Source organism: Bufo bufo, chromosome 1 (genome assembly GCF_905171765.1).
Source record: "Bufo bufo chromosome 1, aBufBuf1.1, whole genome shotgun sequence".
Lineage (NCBI taxonomy): Eukaryota > Metazoa > Chordata > Amphibia > Anura > Bufonidae > Bufo > Bufo bufo.
The window spans coordinates 784078157-784099465 of record NC_053389.1 but is presented as its reverse complement, the minus strand read 5'-3'; the positions used below and the strand labels follow the sequence as shown (position 1 = coordinate 784099465).

The 21309-nt window shown below is 48.3% G+C and overlaps 1 protein-coding gene and 2 non-coding genes across 4 annotated transcripts; 1 reads left to right on the top strand and 2 right to left on the bottom strand.

Annotated features, from left to right (window-relative positions):
• Positions 1–5157: 5157 nt before the first annotated feature.
• FBXL12 (F-box and leucine rich repeat protein 12) lies at positions 5158–19733 on the bottom strand. Of its 2 annotated transcripts, XM_040414888.1 has the most exons (4): positions 19454–19733; positions 15442–15595; positions 14338–14410; positions 5158–6625 (listed from the first exon to the last, which is right to left on the bottom strand). In XM_040414888.1, exons 2-4 carry the CDS (start codon positions 15549–15551, stop codon positions 5801–5803), a joined length of 1008 nt encoding a protein of 335 aa, XP_040270822.1. In that variant the 5' UTR covers positions 15552–15595; positions 19454–19733; the 3' UTR covers positions 5158–5800. The 2 variants fall into 2 exon arrangements, with proteins under 2 accessions (XP_040270822.1, XP_040270821.1); XM_040414887.1 differs by lacking the exon at positions 15442–15595 and having other exon boundaries at positions 19454–19730.
• Positions 19734–19892: 159 nt separating this feature from the next.
• Positions 19893–19965, top strand: TRNAV-AAC. The gene has a single exon. It is a non-coding gene; the product is annotated as a tRNA-Val (tRNA).
• Positions 19966–20103: 138 nt separating this feature from the next.
• Positions 20104–20196, bottom strand: TRNAI-UAU. Its single transcript is given in 2 exon segments — positions 20104–20139; positions 20159–20196. It is a non-coding gene; the product is annotated as a tRNA-Ile (tRNA).
• Between the last annotated feature and the right edge of the window lie 1113 nt (positions 20197–21309).

The window sequence follows — 21309 nt, the reverse complement described above, 5'->3', positions numbered from 1 at the left end:
TGGGGGACAAGGTGACTAAAAATGGCGAATTGCGTGGTTTAGAGTTTTTTTTTCTGTTACGGCCTTCACCGGGCGGAAATATTTTTTTATATTTTAATAGCTCACACTTTTTGGGACGTCGCGATATGTAATGTTTATTCTTTATTGTTTGTAAATTTTTTATGTAAAACTGGGAAGGGGGCCATTTAAACTTTTAGTATTTTGGTGTTTTTTTAAACTTTTTATGTAATAACCATTTCTTCCCTTAAGGACTAGAACCTGGATCTTTTCATCCCTTGTGTCAGGGTGAATAGGATCTCAGTGTCTCTCCGTCTCCATGACAGCAGCGGTGTCCAATCAGAGCTTTGAGCGAGGGAGTTTTTTTTCTCCCTGGATCTGAGCTCTGCGCTGTGATTGGACAGCGCTGCTGTCATGGAGATGGAGAGACACTGGCGTCTCCTCCTCCTTGCTCTGAATGTTGAAAATACCGGGGGCCACAGCAGGCGAACGGAGCGGCGCCCAGGAATAATAGTAAGTGCACTTAGATCCCTGGGCGCCGCTCTATGCAGCCTGCTACTAAGTTCATATTCTTTGGACCCATGAAAAGTCCTCTTTAACTCCTTTATACAATTGTCTGCAGCGGTATCACAGACCCGGCACCCGGCCTCAATAACAGGGCATGCGATCTGCGGCACCTGAGGGGTTAATTGCCGCGTATTGCATGCCCTGTTATTGAGGCCGGGTCTGTGATACCGCTGCCTATACCTATGTTTTACATTCATTGGTGGCGCAGTGGCGACAGCTCCTCCCCTCCTCCTCCCTGCTATCTCCCCATTGGTGGTAGTGGCGAGGGACTCCTTCTTTCCGCACTGTGCAGTGTGCTACTGAAGAGAACTTAGGCTGCGCAGGATCGTGGCGGTACAGTCGCAAATGGCGACAAGACTAAAAAGTCTGCAAATTTTAAGTCGCATTGGCGACCATTTTGGTCGCCATCTGGAGCCCTGAGGCCCGTCTGAAGTTTGCCAATGACAATCTGGATGATCCAGAGGAGGCATGTGAGAAAGTCATGTGGTCAGATGAGACCAAAATATAACTTTTTGGTCTTAACTTCACTCGTTGTGTTTGGAGAAAAAAGGTTGAGTTGCATCCCACGAACACCATCCCTACTGTGAAGCATGGGGGTGGTAGCATCATGCTTTGGGGGTGCTTTTCTGCGAAGGGGACAGGACGACTGCACTGTATTAAGGAGAGGATTAATGGGGCCATTTATTGTGAGATTTTGAGCAACAACCTCCTTCCCTCAGTCAGAGCACTGAAGATGGGTCGTGGCTGGGTCTTCCAACATGACAACGACCCGAAGCACACAGCCAGGATAACCAAGGAGTGGCTCCGTAAGAAGCATATCAAGGTTCTGGAGTGGCCTAGCCAGTGTCCAGACCTAAATCCAATAGAACATCTTTGGAGGGAGCTGAAACTCCGTGTTGCTCAGCGACAGCCCCGAAACCTGACAGATCTAGAGGAGATCTGTGTGGAGGAGTGGGCCAAAATCCCTGTAGCAATGTGTGCAAACCTGGTCAAGAACTACAGGAAACGTCTGACCTCTGTAATTGCAAACAAAGGCTTCTGTACCAAATATTACACTGATTTTCTCAGGTGTTCAAATACGTATGTTCAGCAGTGCAAGACAAATCATACAATGGGATTTCCTGAATTTTTTTTTAATTCAGTCTCTTAAAGTGGGAATGCACCTCCAATGTAAATTTCAGACCCCTCCGTGATTTCTAAGTGGGAGAACTTGCAAAATCGCAGGGTGTTCAAATACTTCTGTTCCTCACTGTATAAGGCCTCCTGCACACGACCGTTTTTTTCCCCCCGTTTACTGGCCGTTTTTTCCGGTCCGTATACGGAACCATTCATTTCAATGGTTCCGCAAAAAAAACGGAATGTACTCCGTATGCATTCCGTTTCCGTATTTCCGTTTGAAGATAGAACATGTCCTACTATTGCCCGCAAATCACGTTCCGTGGCTCCATTCAAGTCGATGGGTCCGCAAAAAAACGGAACACATACGGTAAATGCATATTGAAAATGTTATGCCCAGCTCAATTTTATCTATGTAATTACTGTATACTGTATATGCCATATGGAAAAAAGGAATGGAAAAAACGGAACAGAAACACAACGGAAACAAAAAACGGAACATCGGATCTGTGAAAAACGGACCGCAAAACACTGAAAAAGCCATACGGTCGTGTGCAGGAGGCCTAAGGGACAGGTTTGTACACAGGAGAGGTGAGAACTGATTATCTATCCCCATTAGAACACCCTGCTTATCACTGTATATAGTACAAGGGCAGGAGAGAACACAGGAGAGGGGACGGCAGGTGATGAGAACGGATTTTTCTTATCATGTTTTTTTTTTTTTATAAGGGCCTTAGATTGACAGAACTAACATTTCCAAACTTTTCTAAAGTTATATGAAAGTTAATAAATAATTGTACAATATTAATAACAGTCAGATAATACATTTTTTAAGCTGAAGTTGGTACAGAATCCACAGCCCTGCCTACTTTGAGGGTAGGTTTACATGGAGGATTTTCTCCACAACATAATTCTCTGCGTGTCCCATGACAAAAACTGCGGTTTGTGCCTTGGGTCTTCACGCGGACACACTCTAAGTTTAGCTCCATTGAACGGAGCTAAACTGTGAGCAGACTCTTCATGAGGGGTGAGTCTTCATGAGGGGTCCGCATGGTAACCGCACCAAAAATGGACCTGTACATTCTTCAAAACTGTGCGACAAAAACTCTCGGCCACAGGAGGATGGGAGACAGTTTCAGAGCAGATTTGGCCCGGTTTTAGTCACCAAATCCGTGGTAAAACCTGCTCCCAAAATCCTGTCCGAACCCACCCTGACAAATTTATCCAAAAGATTTTCACCGCTAATCAATTTGGGAAATGTCTTCTTTATACGCATCTTTGAAAAAGCTCATTTATGTACTAGACGATTTTGCACCCATTAAAAATGCGAAGAGGGGAGGGGGGGGGGGGGGGGGGGAGAGAAATCACATGAAAGTGCATTAGTTTGGTTTCTCTAAACGCAAGCCACCATATGCCAGGCTAGAAAGTTAAATTAAGTCAGCACGACATACTTGGGGACGCTGATGGCACCACCACAGTGTTTCTAGCAGGTGCTAAATAGCATTATAATATTATCCAAAAATAATACATACACAATAAATATAAGACAAACCTTACACGTATCAGAAACAAGCCGAAGAAACAGATGGCACACCCTTGATGGGTATGAAATACAGAAGCACCATGTGCCAGGTCATCACTTGGTATATACCATAACCAAGAAGAAAACCATAATCTATCATCTTTAGACCTCATTCATGCTATCGTATTATGGCTTCATAATATGGTGCCCAAAAAAATAATAATTTCTATAGGGCCCTACAGTACCTCTCCATGGCTGATTTCATATGGAAGCATACGGAATCTTTTTCTGCCTGGTCCCATACGAATCTGACAGAAAAATAAAACTTGGCATGCTCCACTGGATACCCGTATAGGACACTTGACAGAGGCCCCACATACTGGCACATAGAGTGCCTATGGCTTTGTAGTCCAGTCATGTACATGAGACTTGAAGGGTCATCATACCTTTGATTCATCTTCTACTATAGTAAAATGAGACTAGATCCTGCTTCTACAATTCCATACATGACCAGAGGTCATCTGTGTAGTCATAGAGGGAGTCCCACCAATTGTCCTTTTCCATGACTTTCATATCGATGGCTTATCCAAAAGACAGGACATTAACACTCGATCAGTGGAGGTCCTACTCCTAGGAACCTGCTGATCAGCGGAACGAAGGGATCCTTTTAATTTTCTTAAACAGGGAGAGTGGGGGACTGAATTTATAGTACCAGACATGTCCAGATGAAAGACTAATATCTGCATGGAAGGAGAGTTTACGAGACGCAAAAATTTCATCAAAGCTTCTGGTAGGCTGGAGGAAGCCCTGCACTAGACATGAAATTTATATTTATATTCAATAGAATTTCAGTAACATGACCACATTGTTAGATTACGATTGAGGGGTAGTATATGGCCAAGATTATGTGCAGAGTTTGACTAACGTCCGACCAGTCGGCATTCACTAGCTGTGCAAAAAGTGAAGAAGAAAAATTTGCTGGGGACAGTGGAACACAAAAGTTATTTTAAACTGGATCTTTCTTGGGATCTCCAGTTCGTGAGAAGCAGCAACATGGCGGCATCACTTCATTGCGAAGAATAAGCTTACCATCGGACTTTTCCATTTATCCACGTGACCACTACAGCCAGTCACTGGCCTCGGCAGTGTACACCACCGAGGTCAGTGATTGGCTGCAGCAGTCACGTGGGAATATAGGCACATTGTCACTGCAGCAAAGTAAACAGACTGGTAGGGACCGCGAGAGCAATAATGCTGGATGGGAGGGGGATTTAACGGGCAAGTACTGGTTCTTGGTTGCTTTATGCCACTTGTCGTGTCTGGCCAGATTTTTTACAATCTCAAAAAAACCTAGTTAAAATGAGTAGAGTGTAAATTGGTTTTGGGGATGAACAACTATATGTCAGCCAGAGACTCTTCTGCTCCATAACCAACCCTGCTCTTGTGTGAGAAAAGAGCATTACAAATGTTTGTCGTATGTTCTACATGTTGCAGTGTTTTATTTTACTGATTATTTAAAGGCTATGGACACCTTCAGGGACAACTTTTTTTTTTTTTTTATCATTGCCTTCTATTCATTTTGGGTTGAAAATAATTTTTTTAATTGATCTTTATCAAAAATTTTAAACAGTTTTGCCTCTGCATCTTTCACTTTCTCTGCAGACTGCTACTTTCTGCTTCACCTTGAATCCATCAAAGAGCTGCTTTAAGGGCTATGAAAACCTTTGGAGGAATTTTTTTTATTACTACGTTCTACCCATCGTGCTACAAATATTTATTTTCGATTTTTTTTTTTAATTGAACTCTACAGTTTTCAACAAACTCATCTGCAGACTTGTTGCTTTCTGCTTCACAAAGAAGAGCTGCTTTGATGGCTCGATGTGTAGACCTTATCTGTAGGCACACAATGGCTATTGTTTAACGACAGCGCTGTATTGTTATCCTGTGTATAAGCCGAAGACACAAATACAGGAACCTACATACAGGAGATGGCAGCAGATCGCAGATGGCGAGAGTCCTGGTGAGGCTACTAGAGAAATAAGGGGACGGCTGTAAACACTGGGGGTAAAGAGGGTGTACGGTGACTACTGCTCAAGTGGAAGATGCCTGCAACGACTATTGATGTTTCCAGGTATTATGACTCAGGAAACTAATTTGTACCAATAAGCTGTAACTACTAAATGGATAGTCTCAGACCAGACTCCTGTTCCATGCTGGTTGCTTTCCTTTTGAGTCAATCTCTCCTAAGCCATGTTGTATCAACCCAGCTCTACATGATGTCCTTCCTGGTTCCTTGGCCTGGCTAAAATTTTCCCAGGGACCAAAGAAGTTGTCCCAGGAACAAAATTTAAGGGGTTTCCAACACAGACGGTACTCGTGAGATAAGAAAGGCCTAGACCAACATCTAAAACTCCCATTATACCATACGAAGCATTTCAGAATATATATTCTGTATGTAGCTCATACAGGAAGGCTTACATGATAGAGAAAGTAATATGTGCACAGAAGATGGAGGAGAGAAGCAGCTATAGGCACCTACCGCCATTGTCCTGTATTACACCGGTAGTAAAGAAGACCGGAGCAAAGCTCCGAGACCTTCTAAACTATGCCAGTTGAGCAATTTTTGGGTACATTATCCATATTGGAGAAAGCATTGGTAACTGTACAGTGTGGGAGACTTTTCCGTATTTTATCTATTCCTTGGCATTCAAAAAACATCTCGTTGAGGCCCAGACAATTTAGAACAGGAAGGCTGACACACACAGCAATGATAGTCCTGGAAGAGAAGCCGAAGCAGTCGTCCAACCACAGCTTCTCCAGCGTCTTAACACCAGATAGACACCGAAGTCCTGTATCAGTGAAATCGCGAAACCCTAGGAGAGCCAAGGTCCGGAGATTCTTCAAGTGACAGCCGATTAAGTGCAGGGTGATATTGGTTATGTTGCATTCTTTCAACTTGAAGTGCTCTAATCCTTTGAGGTAAGGAACAGCTTTTTGAATCCCAACATCATTAACTCTGTAGGTGCCACACAGGCAGAGGGTCTTTAGGCTCGACTCACTGCAAATGGTCTCCAAGTGATGGTTGGAGAAAGAAGACACTTTGTTCAGAACGAGATTCTCCAGTTTTAGGAAACCTTTGGTTTTACTGGTGGAAGATTTGAACCAGGTAAGAGGGATCTCGCATTCTGACAGCTCGAGCGTCTTCAAGGTGGATGGTAAACAGTCATAGCTAAGGGAGCGGAGGTTTGTTTCCTGGAGGTGGAGGTGCTCCAGGCTAGGGTAACGCTTTTCCAGGACCTGAAGGATAGCTGGAGTAAGGAACTCCTGTTTCTTTACTGAATTTAAGAGACCCTTTAGTTTGAAGGTTTGCAGGCTGGTTCCAATCCAATGCCTCAACAGATGCCACAAGATCTTTGAATTCAGCTGTTAAACAAATATAGACAATTAAACACTTTGGATAGAAGTATTTTATCACAGTCTTACTACATTCACACGTCCGTGGTGTGTTGCGGACCCGCAAATTGCGGGTCCGCAACACACCAGCCCGTCACCCCCATAGAAATGCCTATTCTTGTCCGCAAGCTGCGGACAAGAATAGGACATGCTCTATCTTTTTGCGGAGCTGCGGACCCAAAATCGGGGCCGCGCTCCGCAATTGCGGCTGCAGACAGCACACTGTGTGCTGTCCACATCCATTCCGTCCCCATAGAGAATGAATGGGTCCGCACCCATTCCGCAAAATTGCGGAAAGGATGCGGACCCCATTTTGCGGACGTGTGAATGGAGCCTTAGGGCGGTATTCACTGAACTTTCTTTGGGCATCGTGAAAGCTGATTAAAGATAACACACAGTGCTCCAGATGGAGTTCCACTATCCCGGGCCGTACCAGCAGCGAGTGAGTGTCGGCAAAAGGATACAGGTGAGTAACAGATTACTGGCCACAAGGGTGGCCCTGGGGGACATTACTGGCCACAAGGGTGGCCCTGGGGGACATTACTGGCCACAAGGGTGGCCCTGGGGGACATTACTGGCCACAAGGGTGGCCCTGGGGGACATTACTGGCCACAAGGGTGGCCCTGGGGGACATTACTGGCCACAAGGGTGGCCCTGGGGGACATTACTGGCCACAAGGGTGGCCCTGGGGGACATTACTGGCCACAAGGGTGGCCCTGGGGGACAGTGTGGTGGTGGCTGGAGGACTCCGGTCCGGCCACCACCAAGTTTGCTCCCCATAGAAGCACAGCCCCCGCTCCCATTCATTACTGGCCAGAAGGGCGGCACTGGGGGGGGAAATTACAACTTTGGGGCATATTACTACTGTGGAGGCAGTGTGGGAGAAAATTACTATGTGCAGGCAGCGTGGGGCATATTACTACTGTCGGGCAGTGAGGGGGGAAGTTAATATGTCTGGGCCGTGTAGGGAAAATTACTACTGTGGGTGCAGTATGAGGGGAAATTACTATTGGGGAGGCACTGTGGGGGCTTTTCTATTACAGGGACATATTAGGGGACACTATACAGGCATAATTATATGCATTTTAAATTTGACGACTAATTTTTCAGTTTAGGAGCCAATGACTCCTGGTTATTTTTTTTTAGTCTGGAGCACTGACACATCTATCGACGCTCGTTTGCACCGACCTGATTACACTGAACATGGGAAGAACGATTGCTACCCCAGTCGTTCCACACACATACCCATGTCTATGACAACTCTCTTCTCTAGGTGGTTTATTTTCACCACCTTGGCATTATCGTCTCCTCAGTTGTCAGCCAAGTAGTAGAATGTCAAATCAGGTTTCTACTTAGTCATTTGTCAACTACATGAGGGATAGGTTAGTGCAGTTAAAGGGGTTGTCTCATCATGGACAATGGGGGTATATCGCTAGGATATGCCCCCATTGTCTTATAGGTGCGGGTCCCACCACTGGGATAGCACCTATATCGAGAACGGAGCCCCGCAAGGTCCGGCCACCACCAAGTTTGCTCCCCATAGAAGCAAGGCCCCCGCTCCCATTCATTTCTATGGGGCCGACGGAAATAGCCGAGCCAGCGGTCAGCTATTTTCACCGGCCCCATAGAAAATGAATGAAGGGTGGCTGAGCAGGCGCAGTGCACCCTCCTTCACTTGCGGGGCTCCATTCTCCAGCCGTGGGACCGGCACCTATAAGACAATGGGGGCATATCCTAGCGATATGCCCCCATTGTCCATGATGAGACAACCCCTTTAATCACCTCGCTGACTGCTTTACTGCAGAATAAAGACCTCCAGGTTGTGTCCACCGTTGAATCACTTGACCTGCGGTTTGACTACCGAAATCCTATAGGGATTTTTTTTTTCTAAGAGCATCTGTCACCATGATCAACCCTATTAAATCAGACATACTGCCTGGTTGGGTTGATCACGATGACTAAAATGAGCCTTGCCTCATTGGGGCCCCCACTGATCTCTAGAATGGGGCTAGTGCTCCCCCGTTTTAATGAAGTAGTAGACATGCATGCAAGCTGCTGCTCTATTCCACTCCATGGGGCTGCGGGAGATAGCCAAGTGCTTGTACTCGGCTCTCTCCGCCAGTCCCATAGAGTTGAATGGTGCGGCACAGCCTTCTCATGACCGGTGAGGGCCCCAGTGTCCAGACTCTCACCTAGGAGAATACAACAAATAAAATGTCCATCACCATTCTGGGATGTACACAGGGTGACTAAAGGGTCTTCCCATCTCAGGAACCATCTATTGAGTGAACCCTTCACACTTGCTCATAGAGGCTTTTACCCGATTAGCTACCCCTCACGACTTGCATGTAAATATGCATGCTCAAATATGGCCGAGAGTACGTGTTTATTTCAGTGGGGAAGGGGAAAGAAGTGGCATCCAGACAGTTCTTCTGGAGATGCAAAGCATCGGGATACCATTGGGTTGCCCCCAAAAATCATCACCTGATGCTACGAAAACAAGTGCCATGTAAGGTCAGGCTCGCACATCCTTGCCGGCGGTCCTTGCCGGCTTATATACACGTAGACCCCATCAGTATCTGCACTACATACAGGAGGAGACATGGGGCTGACCTCGTAGCATCTCCTCACCAGGTGTGAATCTCCAGAAGATGCAGGTTCTACCGGTTCTCCGCTAACCACAAGCTTCCTGCCAGCCGCTAACAACTGCGAAGACAAAACCGCTGCCAGCTGCCTCCTATGGTACTGGGAACCGGAAACTGGCGACCTTCTAATTCAGCGTCTCCAGCTAAACCAAGTCTGATTAACGCTGCAGCCAAGGGTCTCCGTTTTAACCCCTGGAGGACCAGAGCTATTTCTGCAATCCAGTTGTAGCATAACACATTGGGGGTCATTTATCAAACTGGTGTAAAGTAGGACTTGGTTTCCACCTTTCATTTATCACAGCTCCTTCGGAAAATGAAAGGTGGAATTTGATTGGTTGCTATGGGCGACTAAGCCGGTTCTACTTTACACTAGGGCTGAAACGATTACTCGATTGAATCGAGTAATTCGACATAAAAAAAAAAAAATCCTTGATGCAAATTTTTTTGCATTGAGGATTCGTTTGTGTCATGTGACCCCGGAGCAGGAGTGAAGCGCTTGCTATTACTCACCGCTCCGTGGTCACCCGCCGGCCCACACAGCGCTGCACTTTCCTCCCGACACATCGGTCTCTGACGTTAGGACGACAGTGCAGCGCGGGGAGAAGATGGAGGAGCTGTGGAGCGGCGCCCCTACAGGAGGGGGAGATAGTGGCTCCGAGGGGGCAAGCTGGTGGCAAAGCCTGAGTTTTTATGAAGAAAAAAATTATTTTAATTTGTTTTTTGTTATTAGAGTACTCGATTAATCGTTGGATTAATCTATAGAATACTCGATTACAAAAATAGTCGATAGCTGCAGCCCTACTTTACACCAGTTTGATAAATTACCCCCATTGTTTTTTTATATGACCAATCACAGTGACTGGCAGAATGGTCATTTGCTGTGTGTCCAGGGGGACGAGGAAGCAGAGATTGGCGGAGGACCGGAGAGCCTTGGAATCGAAGAGTCAGGAAAATCGGCAAGGTGAGTACTACCACTTCTTTTTTCATAATTTATAACTCGTTCTGAGCCTTTTTTTTAAATCATCCAGAGAACCCCTTTAAGTTGAACAGGTAAGTCATGTCTGACAGTCTTGTTCTAAGGACACACAAAAAGGTGCAATTACACGGCCCGAGGATCGGGCAGATTATCGGGAATTACCGCTCTTGCAACTGGTCGTTCCCAACAATCTGGCCGTGTAAATCACCCGATCAACGAGCAAAACGCTTGTTCATGGGGTGATCCTGTCGCTCGTGCGGGCACCAGCGATCATAGTTTCTGGGCAGCAGATTGTGCCGTCTACACAGCGGTCTGCTGCTCAGAAGCCATGATTCTGTAGGAGGACGAGCGATCGCCATCCCCCATCCTTATACTGCGCATGTAAGTGAAGGAGCAGCCGACTGTCGGGAAGGAACGCTTCCGTCCGGATAATTCGCATGTGTAAATCCAGCTTAACAACCACAGTCATTACGATGGGGTTGTCAAGCAGCATGTCCCTAAAAACTAAGTGGGAGATTTATGAAACCCGTCAGTGCTGCCCATTAAATGGAAGCTGTGCTGGGATAGGCTGCTGCCGACACCAACCACAGGTTTCTATTCAGACAGTTTTCATAAATCTTCCCCTTTCTATTTTAATTCCTCAAAATATTAGCTTGCCGTCAGTGAATGAAATACTCACCTTGCCAATCCTCTGCCGCTCCCTCCCCGATACTTCCTTTACCCCCCCCCTCACAGTCTCTGTCCAGTGATTGGAGGAAGCGCCAGCGCGGGGGGCGGCAGGGGGCTGGTATTATTCCTTCTCCTCTGTTATAGACTGTAAACTCTTTATAAAAACTAATTGTGGGGCTGGAGAACACCTTTAACCCTTTCACTACCGGAGGGTTTTTTCGTTTTCATTTTTCTTCCCCATCTTTCTTGAGCCATAACTTTTTGATATTTCCATTCATATAGCTGTATAAGGGCTTATTTTTTGCAGGACAAGTTGTACTTTCTAACGCCACCATTAATTAGGGCATACAATGTAGTTGGAAGCGGTAAAAGAATTGGAAAAAAACCGCAATACTATTTTACAGGTTTTGTTCCCACGGCGTTTCGTTTGCGGCAAAACTGACCCCTGCCCTTTGTTCTCTGGGTCAGTACGATTACAACGACACCCCATATGTATAGGTTTTTTTATGTCTAAATAGTGTAAAAATAAAATGAGTTTTGGACTGCTGATTATTCATTTCTTATCCTGGCCTGCCATCTGGTGGCCAAAATAAGAATTGCAGCATGAACACTATAAGCTTTGTCAACGAGGCTTACAGTGTTCAGCACAACTACCGATGCCCCCATTGGCTGCAGGGGGCATCGATAGGAAGCGCGAACTTCCGGGTTTGTGCACATTTAGATGCCGTGATCTCATTTGATCACGACATCTAAAGCCTTTAATTACCGCGATCGGCATTATTGCCGGTCATGTTAATTAGCTGCAGGTCTCTGCTGTATGAAACAGCTGAGACCTGCCGGCCATGGCGCCCGCTGCACGTGTGAGCGGGCGCCATGTTTACACATCGCACCAGCGCCGTACATGTACGGCACTGGTAGCAAAAGGGTTAAAGTGTTTGAACAGATAAGAAACCTGTAAGGTCCTCGTTAATGTATGGTGCATATGGCACACGCTGGGTAAGGGCTCATGCACACGACCGTATGTATTTTGTGGTCTGCAAAAAATACGGATGACCTCCGTGTGCATTCCGTATTTTTCGCGGAACGGAACAGCTGGCCCCTGATAGAACAGTACTCTCCTTGTCCGTAATGCTGACAATAATAGGACATGTTCTATTTTTTTGTGGAACGGACATAGGGACACGGAATGTACACGGAGTAACTTCCGTTTTTTTTTTGCAGACCCATTGAAATGAATGGTTCCACATACGGGCCGAAAAGAAAAAAACGTAACGGACACTGAAAGAAAATACGTTTGTGTGCATGACCCCCAACAGTGATGTCTAAATGGGCGGGGCATGACACAACAATTCTCTCTTGAAGTCTCTGTAGCATACAGCGCCCCCTCACACTCTGCACTAGGAGTAACACAGAAGCAGCTTTTACCCGGTACCAGGTCTGTTGTATTCGCCATGTCACTTCCTTCTGGGATTCGCGTCCCCCACCTATCCCTTGGTTGAACTTGATGGACTTATGTCTTTGCAAACGTATTAACCATGTAACTACAATTCTGGAACATCTATTCTTACTACTAGACATTGTGCCATTCCTCCATTATTCCTTCTAGAAACTATGAATGATTTGCCAGCAGTCTGCAATAAAGGTCCTTCTGGGTGTTACTAGATGAGGGCTGGGGGGGGGGGGGTCCCTGCACAGTCTGACACTATCCAATCACTGCTGCCAGTGTAAGGACACACCCCAAACTAGTAACACTCGGCTTTATTGCACACTGCTGGCAATTCATCCCTAATCTTCTAGTAGGAATAATAGAGGAACAGCACAACAAAGATTCATAAGAATAGATGATCCCGAATTGTTATTACATGGGGGATGAAAGTAGTTACTCAAACAGATGTGTCAGGAGAGGGAAGAGGTCCTCTTTAAATATGCTCCCATTCACATCTCACTCACTTAAGGGGAATCTGTGCCCCCCCCCCCCCCCCCCCATTTAGAGTAAGCAGTGTATAATGTAAGTGCTGAGTCTGGTTATGTAATTGTTAGCTATCCTCACCAGCAGTAAAACACATTGAGCGGACTCCTCGAGTCCGCTTCGTTATGCCAATGAGCACAGGAGTCCTCTCCATCCATTTCTCTGCTGGTTTCGGGGACTACTGTGTCAGAATGCAGGTGGGGATACAGACACAAATCACATAAAAAGTCTCACCGCCGCGGTGATGATCCGTCCACATACAGGGGGGTGAGTGCAGCTCTCCCCTCAAATTAGCAATGAAATAATTATAGGGAACATTCCCGATACCTGCCGGTGTACCGGCTAGTGTAAAAGACCCTTACCCTGGGGTTGAGAGGGCGACGGCAGGGCTTCGGTGGTCATGTGACACATGGACATGACCGAACTTTCCATGTGTATTAGGCCTCTTTCAGACGGGCGTTGCGGGAAAATGTGCGGGTGTGTTACGGGAACACCGCGATTTTTCCGCGCGAGTGCAAAACATTGTAATGCATTTTGCACTCGCGTGAGAAAAATCACACATGTTTGGTACCCAAACCCGAACTTCTTCACAGAAGTTCGGGTTTGGGATCGGTGTTCTGTAGATTGTATTATTTTCCCTTATAACATGGTTATAAGGGAAAATAATAGCATTCTGAATACAGAATGCATAGTAAAATAGCGCTGGAGGGGTTAAAAAAATAAATAAATAATTAAACTCACCTTAATCCACTTGCTCGCGCTGCCTGCATCTCCTTCTGTCTCCTTTGCTGAACAGGACCTGTGGTGACGTCATTCCGGTCATCACATGGTCCATCACATGGTCCATCACCATGGTAAAAGATCATGTGATGACCGGAGTGACGTCACCACAGGTCCTGTTCCTACAATCAGCAAAGAAGGAGACAGAAGGAGATGCCGGCAGCGCGATCAAGTGGATTAAGGTGAGTTCAATTATTATTATTTTTTATTTTTTTTAACCCCTCCAGCACCATTTTACTATGCATTCTGTATTCAGATCGTCTCCTAGCAACCGTGCGTGAAAATCACACCGCATCCGCACTTGCTTGCGGATGCTTGCTATTTTCACGCAGCCCCATTCACTTCTATGGGGCCTGCGTTGCGTGAAAAACGCACAATATAGAGCATGCTGCGATTTTCACGCAACGCACAAGTGATGCGTGAAAATCGCCGCTCATGTGCACAGCCCCATAGAAGCGAATGGGTCCGGATTCAGTGCGGGTGCAATGCGTTCACCTCACGCATCGCATCCGCGCGGAATACTCGCCCGTGTGAAAGGGGCCTTAGTAAGTACTGGTTTTTAGTCCCTGGGGCAGTCCGGTACGTAATCGGTTTACAGATAGACATGAAAGCGGACAACACTGCCCAGAAATAAATATCTGACCTTGTATGGAGTCAGATCGACATATCTCCATAAGGACTTGTCCAGCACCAGCCTCTTCCACCTTTTGCAGACCCTTAAAGATAAAAAAAAAAAGAAAAAGAAAAAAAAAGTCAGTGACAGGAGGTCCGACCTTCAGGACCCAGACCCCTCTCTTATGTGGAGCTGGTTATCGCTTTACTGCACCTGGAGGAACTGCAGCAAATAAGGGGGCTGAATACCTTCCAGCAGCTACAATGTGGGGCCATCCAGCCGCAGTGTAAATGACTGGAGCCGTGTTTGTTTGTACGGTGGGTAAACGGGAGCATCGCTATTCAGGGTAGGTAATAAACGGATGATTGCTGCGGGTCCAACCACAGGCTTCCACCAACTACAAAAGCATGGGTCCTTAAAGGGGTTGGATAGGAGATGCCATTACTGTCAGATCTGGGACCTGCAACTATCTCTAGAATGGGGGCCTCGAAGTGAAAGACGGCGTACCGTGCGAGCGCAGCCATTCGCCTCTATGGGAATTCCGGAAATCCCTGAGCATGCTCGCTTGGCTATTTTCTGCAATGGAGGGTGGTCATCCTTGTTCACTCTAGAGGCCCTATTTTAGCGATAGGTGCAGGTCCCATCTCTGTCATTCTGTTATTATCTGCCACCAATCTGACATTGGTGGCATATCCTAGCAATATGCCACCAATGTGCGAGATGGGCCAAGCCCTTTAACCACCTAACAGTTCTGCCCCAGTGCTGCTTTAGCTACTCATATCTCCAGATTGCAAGCTTTCAAACAATACCATAATCGCAGCATTATCTTCACTACATCGGAAGATATCGCTGTTAGAAATTGCGATGGCAATGAATGCAGCGGAAAGTGGAAGTAAAAGCAGATTTTACTGCAGGTTTATTCTAGACTTGATTTCTAACAGGAATATCTCCTGCTGATGTTGTGCCAATGCCAGCTTTCAAACAGGACCAGGTCCATGTCTCTAGCTGCTACCAATCCAGAGATATAAGCAGCTAAAGCAGGCTCTCCCCATAGCTCGGGCAGAATTGTTAGGTGGTTAAAGGGGTTATCAGGGCATTTCGTCTAATGAGCGAAATGTTTTACACCGTACTTACTCTACTTTGCACTGCTGATGCTGCCGATTCTGCTGTATTCGCGCGGGCTGTGGGCTCTTCCACCTGGGTCCCAAGAGGATGTAGACACTTCTTTTCCTGTTAAGCTGCATTAGAGTCAGGCAAGGGAACACATCTGGGCAGAAGAACCCACAGCCTGCACGAGTGCAGCGGAGAGGGAGGGAGGGTAAGTACTTTGTAAAACATCTTCCCTCCTCAAGTTATTACCAAGCCCTCATTAGACTAAATACCCAGAGAACCCCTTTAAGACGTGGTGGATTAAGTGTGACCACCTCTCTAGTGACTTCTATCGGACTGATGGAGACAGCTGAGCTATGCTGTACAATAGAAGTGAAAGAAGCAGTGATCATACACTAAGCTCTCGTATGTTGGTGGGTGTCCCCGTTGTCGGACCCCCAGAGATATCACATTTATCACCTCTAGTGTAGATAGATTATTGATTTTTTTTTTGTGGCGCAACCCATTTGAAGGGGTTGTCCAGCACTAGAAAAAAAAAACATGGCTGCTTTCTTCCAAAAATAACACCACACCTGTCCGCAGGTTGTGTGCGGTATTACAGCTTAGCCCTATTCACTTCAATGAAGCTGTGCGACACTATAAGGCCCAACCCATGGACAGGGGTGATGCTATTTTTGGAATGAGGCTGCACAATCCCTTTAGGGGCTTTTGTTTTCTGCTTAAACTATGTAGGTACTGCCCTGCCCGGAGCTTCCCCCTCAGGGACGTCACTAGGCCCTGCCAGGAGCTTCCCCCTCAGGGACGTCACTAGGCCCTGCCAGGAGCTTCCCCCTCAGGGACGTCACTAGGCCCTGCCAGGAGCTTCCCCCTCAGGGACGTCACTAGGCCCTGCCAGGAGCTTCCCCCTCAGGGACGTCACTAGGCCCTGCCAGGAGCTTCCCCCTCAGGGACGTCACTAGGCCCTGCCAGGAGCTTCCCCCTCAGGGACGTCACTAGGCCCTGCCAGGAGCTTCCCCCTCAGGGACGTCACTAGGCCCTGCCAGGAGCTTCCCCCTCAGGGACGTCACTAGGCCCTGCCAGGAGCTTCCTCCTCAGGGACGTCACTAGGCCCTGCCAGGAGCGTCCCCCTCAGGGACGTCACTAGGCCCTGCCAGGAGCTTCCTCCTCAGGGACGTCACTAGGCCCTGCCAGGAGCTTCCTCCTCAGTGACGTCACTAGGCCCTGCCAGGAGCTTCCTCCTCAGGGACGTCACTAGGCCCTGCCAGGAGCTTCCTCCTCAGGGACGTCACTAGGCCCTGCCAGGAGCTTCCTCCTCAGGGACGTCACTAGGCCCTGCCAGGAGCTTCCTCCTCAGTGACGTCACTAGGCCCTGCCAGGAGCTTCCTCCTCAGGGACGTCACTAGGCCCTGCCAGGAGCTTCCTCCTCAGGGACGTCACTAGGCCCTGCCAGGAGCTTCCTCCTCAGGGACGTCACTAGGCCCTGCCAGGAGCTTCCTCCTCAGTGACGTCACTAGGCCCTGCCAGGAGCTTCCTCCTCAGGGACGTCACTAGGCCCTGCCCGGAGCTTCCTCCTCAGGGACGTCACTAGGCCCTGCCCGGAGCTTCCTCCTCAGGGACGTCACTAGGCCCTGCCCGGAGCTTCCTCCTCAGGGACGTCACTAGGCCCTGCCCGGAGCTTCCTCCTCAGGGACGTCACTAGGCCCTGCCAGGAGCTTCCTCCTCAGGGACGTCACTAGGCCCTGCCAGGAGCTTCCTCCTCAGGGACGTCACTAGGCCCTGCCAGGAGCTTCCTCCTCAGGGACGTCACTAGGCCCTGCCAGGAGCTTCATCTTCACGGACATCACTAGAGTTTCTGACCCTTCATTCAGTGGAACAAGCTGGTGTAGTCACTTGGGCTTGCAGGCTGAGAAGAAGACGGGAAATCTAGGCTGCCCTTATGAGCGGTCCTGAAAGCACAGAAATTGACGGGCGAGGAGGAAGAACCCCAACACATGTGGATTCTCATGTAATGGGAGATTTCAGATAAAGAGCCTCCAGAAGAAGGCAGAGCTGAACCAAATGGGACACAGAACAAATCTAGGACAAGGTAAGTGCTGACTTACTCAACTTTTTAAGCAGCTATTAAAGGTGAGAGTGGATTGGGGATCACCTGGCTCCACTGACAGGGGGCACACTCCGCCAGCAGTGTAGCTGAAGTGGATTCTTAACCCCTTTAAGGACTGGGACAATTTTTTTTTGTTTTCATTTTTGCCTCCCCGCCACAACATTTTTAATTTTCCATTCACATGTATGAAGGCTTTTTATTTTTTGCAGGACAAGTTGTATTTTTTAATGGCACAATTTAAAGAGGTTGTCCTGCCATATATACTGATGACCTACTGTCAGGACAGGTCATCAATATCTGATCGCCGGGGGTCCGACACCCGGGACCCCCGCCAATCAGCTGTTTGAAGAGGAGGCAATCTCCCCCGCCGCTTCCTCTTCCTTACACTGCACTTTGTCTTGGAAGTGCAGTGTAATGACGAGCACTCGCTCCATTCACTTCAGTCTACTACTACGCCGCCCTCACACGTAGCGCCACCTCCTCTTCAAACAGCTGATTGGCGGGGGTCCCGGGTGTAGGACCCCCGCCGATCAGATACTGGTGACCTATGCTGAGGATCGGTCATCAATATATATGGCAGGACAACCCCTTTAACTTACCATGTCTTTTGGAAAATGGGAAAAAAATTATTTGTGGGGTGAAACAGAAAAAAAAATAAAAAACAGTCATGGTTTTTCTGTAATGGTTTTGGGGATTTTGCTTTTATGGCAGAGAGAGCAGAGGCTCTAGGAGTAATGGTAACGCCCCCGTTGCTCCTAGAGGCTCATTTGTATATAATAAAACATCATTTTTCTCAGCAACGCGGACACATATGAACATGGGACCAGCACAGATGTCTTCAGCTGCCAAGTGCACATGGAACAGGTCAGACCGTGTCATAGGTACAAAACTGCTGACAGATGCTCTTTAAATGTAAATCATTTGGAAGAAGACTTTTTTTGTCACCTAATCCCTGCCACTGGCACAGCTTATCGGGCAGCTCGCTGTGATAGCGCTGTCATAGCAACCAATCAGAGCCTCCTGATGTCACTGGGAAGGGGTTCCAATCACAGGGCAGAGGGAGCCGCTCCCTCTGTCTAACCCCACAGGTGTTGCTATTGAGTGCAGCATATGAGGGGTTAAATGACTGGGATCAGCGTCATCGCCGATACTGGACATTACGGTCGGGCGTACCATACGGCCAGCGCCTGTCACATAGAGAACGGGCTCATCTCGTAAGCCAGCTCCATTCATACCCTGCGCTCTAATGCCGTATATGTATGGCGTTACGTGCTGAGGGGTTAAAGGGATGACCGAAAATTAGGAAAACGCTGGGCACGGGATGGCCATTCTTGTTTACAGGGCTGCAACACATGACCACTGCAGCCACTTGTATACATGGACATGCCCTTTAAGTAAACTGGTAGGAGAAGGGGTGGGCAAGCGCCCTTACAATGCAGCTCTGACTGCTGGAGCCGCCTAGCGCCACAGACTACAATTCCCAGCATGCCCCGTGCCACAGACTACAATTCCCAGCATGCCCCGCGCCACAGACTACAATTCCCAGCATGCCCCGCGCCACAGACTACAATTCCCAGCATGCCCCGCGCCACAGACTACAAGTCCCAGCATGCCCCGCGCCACAGACTACAAGTCCCAGCATGCCCCGCGCCACAGACTACAAGTCCCAGCATGCCCCGCCGCCTAGCGCCACAGACTACAAGTCCCAGCATGCCCCGCCGCATAGCCTCACAGACTACAAGTCCCAGCATGCCCCGCCGCCTAGCTCCACACACTACAAGTCCCAGCATGCCCCGCCGCATAGCCTTACAGACTACAAGTCCCAGCATGCCCATTGCCCGCCGCCTAGCGCCACAGACTACAAGTCCCAGCATGCCCCGCCTGCCTCCCCCTGTGACTTGTAGTGCCACTGCACATGCTCAGGCCACTCACCGGCCGCTACGGATGAGATCCCGCACTGACAGGAAGCTGAGCACCTCCAGGAGCACGCTGTCCGGCAGCCACGACAGGCTGGTGGTCACAGATAGGCCGTTGGAGGTCTCACCACAATACCCCGCAGCCGACATCTTCACCATCTCCATGGACACTGCGCACTTCCGCCCTCACTGGCTGTCAACGGAGACCATAGAGAACAGCTCCGTCGCTGGGCAGAGCGCCTACCGCCCCATCAAATACACACATCAGCTTATCCAGTGCGCACCATAGACGCCACTGGAAGATAGAGCGTCCTTAAAGCTTTACCACAGTGTGGCAATACAGAGCAGCGACATATGAGCGGCAGAAAAGCAGTCGTCCTGTAAACTAATCTATGAGTCACATGACCAGAACGCTACTCGTTAGAGGGCAGTTTTACAGAATGCATCATGTGGCAGTTTCTGTAGTGTAGTGGTTATCACGTTCGCCTAACACGCGAAAGGTCCCCGGTTCGAAACCGGGCAGAAACAACTTTTTTTTTTTTTTCGTTGTCCTGTTTATTACTTTTATCTATAAAAGAAAAAACGTATTTTTTCTCAGGGCATATATATCATTTAGGGATAAAATAACGCATTAGAAGACGCATGACAAAACGGAGTAAAAGATTGTGCTCCAGGTGAGGCTCGAACTCACAACCTCGGCATCGCTCACCAGTTACTGTCTTATAAGTACCGCGCGCTAACCGATTGCGCCACTGGAGCAACTAGGCATGGAATTTCAGACAGCAGATGACATACGTCAGGCAGGGTGGCGTGCACTTACCGTCAGCAGGTCAGTCTCATCCAGCTTCAGTGTGCTCTATGTCTGCATGTGCCCGCATCTGTCACCCTACTGCCTGGCATTTTAAAGGGTCCATTTAAAGGAATAAAAAAAGAAGGAAAAGGTAGCAGAATGCAATAGATGAAAAAAAAAAAAAAAAAAACACAGTTGGGGGCATAACTGGGGTCTATTAGTTATACTGGGGGCACAACTGAACAACTCACGACTTTGGCAAGACTGTTCCTGATTTTCAGAAACAGTCCCAGCAAATTAACTCTGTCCCAGGCCGAAAGTAGGTGGGGCCCATGCCCACGTCGCCCATAACTGGGTGTTCCCGTGCGGTGGGGCTTACGTGCCCCGATTTTACCAAATGAAATATTGGTAAGGATGCAGGTGGGGACTATTATAGAGACTGGGGGCACAAAGGGGGCATTATCTATACAGGGGGCACAAAGGGGGCATTATTTATACTGGGGGCTCTATGGGGGAGGGGTATCATATATACTGAGGGCTCTGCAGGGGCGGGTTTAAAAATTGCCAAAGAAATTCAGCCGTTTTTGGCCTCATGCACACGGCCATTGTTTTGGTCCGGATCCGAGCCGCAGTTTTGGCGGCTCGGCTGCGGACCCATTCACTTCAATGGCGCCGCAAAAGATGCGGACAGCACTCCGTGTGTTGTCCGCATCCGTTTCTCCATTCCGTGGCCCCGCTAAAAAAATATAACCTGTCCTATTCTTGTCCGCGCTTTGCGGACAAGAATAGGCAGTTATATTAAAGGCTGTCCGTGCCGTTCCGCAAATTGCGGAACGCACACGGACGCCATCCGTGTTTTGCGGTCCGTGTGCATGAGGCCTTTAATGTCCGTTTTTGACGGATGTTAAAAATGGAGAGCCAGAGAGAAAACTGACAGTCTTTTTTTCTTCATTGTAGTGTGAACGTGGCCTCATATTCCGCATCCTGAATCGCCTCTGCTCCAGCACTGCTGCTCCGATTCCTACTGCCCCGCTGCCGCAGCCGTGGCACATGCTTCCAGCCGGGCCTGATCCAGTGGGGCC

Coding starts and splice junctions, on each gene's coding strand:
- FBXL12 (XM_040414887.1), bottom strand. CDS start 19,602: ATGGAGATGGTGAAGATGTCGGCTGCGGGGTATTGTGGTGAGACCTCC. Junction 14,411..19,453: donor GATCTCATCCGTAGCGGCCG/GTGAGTGGCCTG, acceptor TTTATCTTTAAG/GGTCTGCAAAAGGTGGAAGA. Junction 6,626..14,337: donor TCGATCTGACTCCATACAAG/GTCAGATATTTA, acceptor TTTGTTTAACAG/CTGAATTCAAAGATCTTGTG.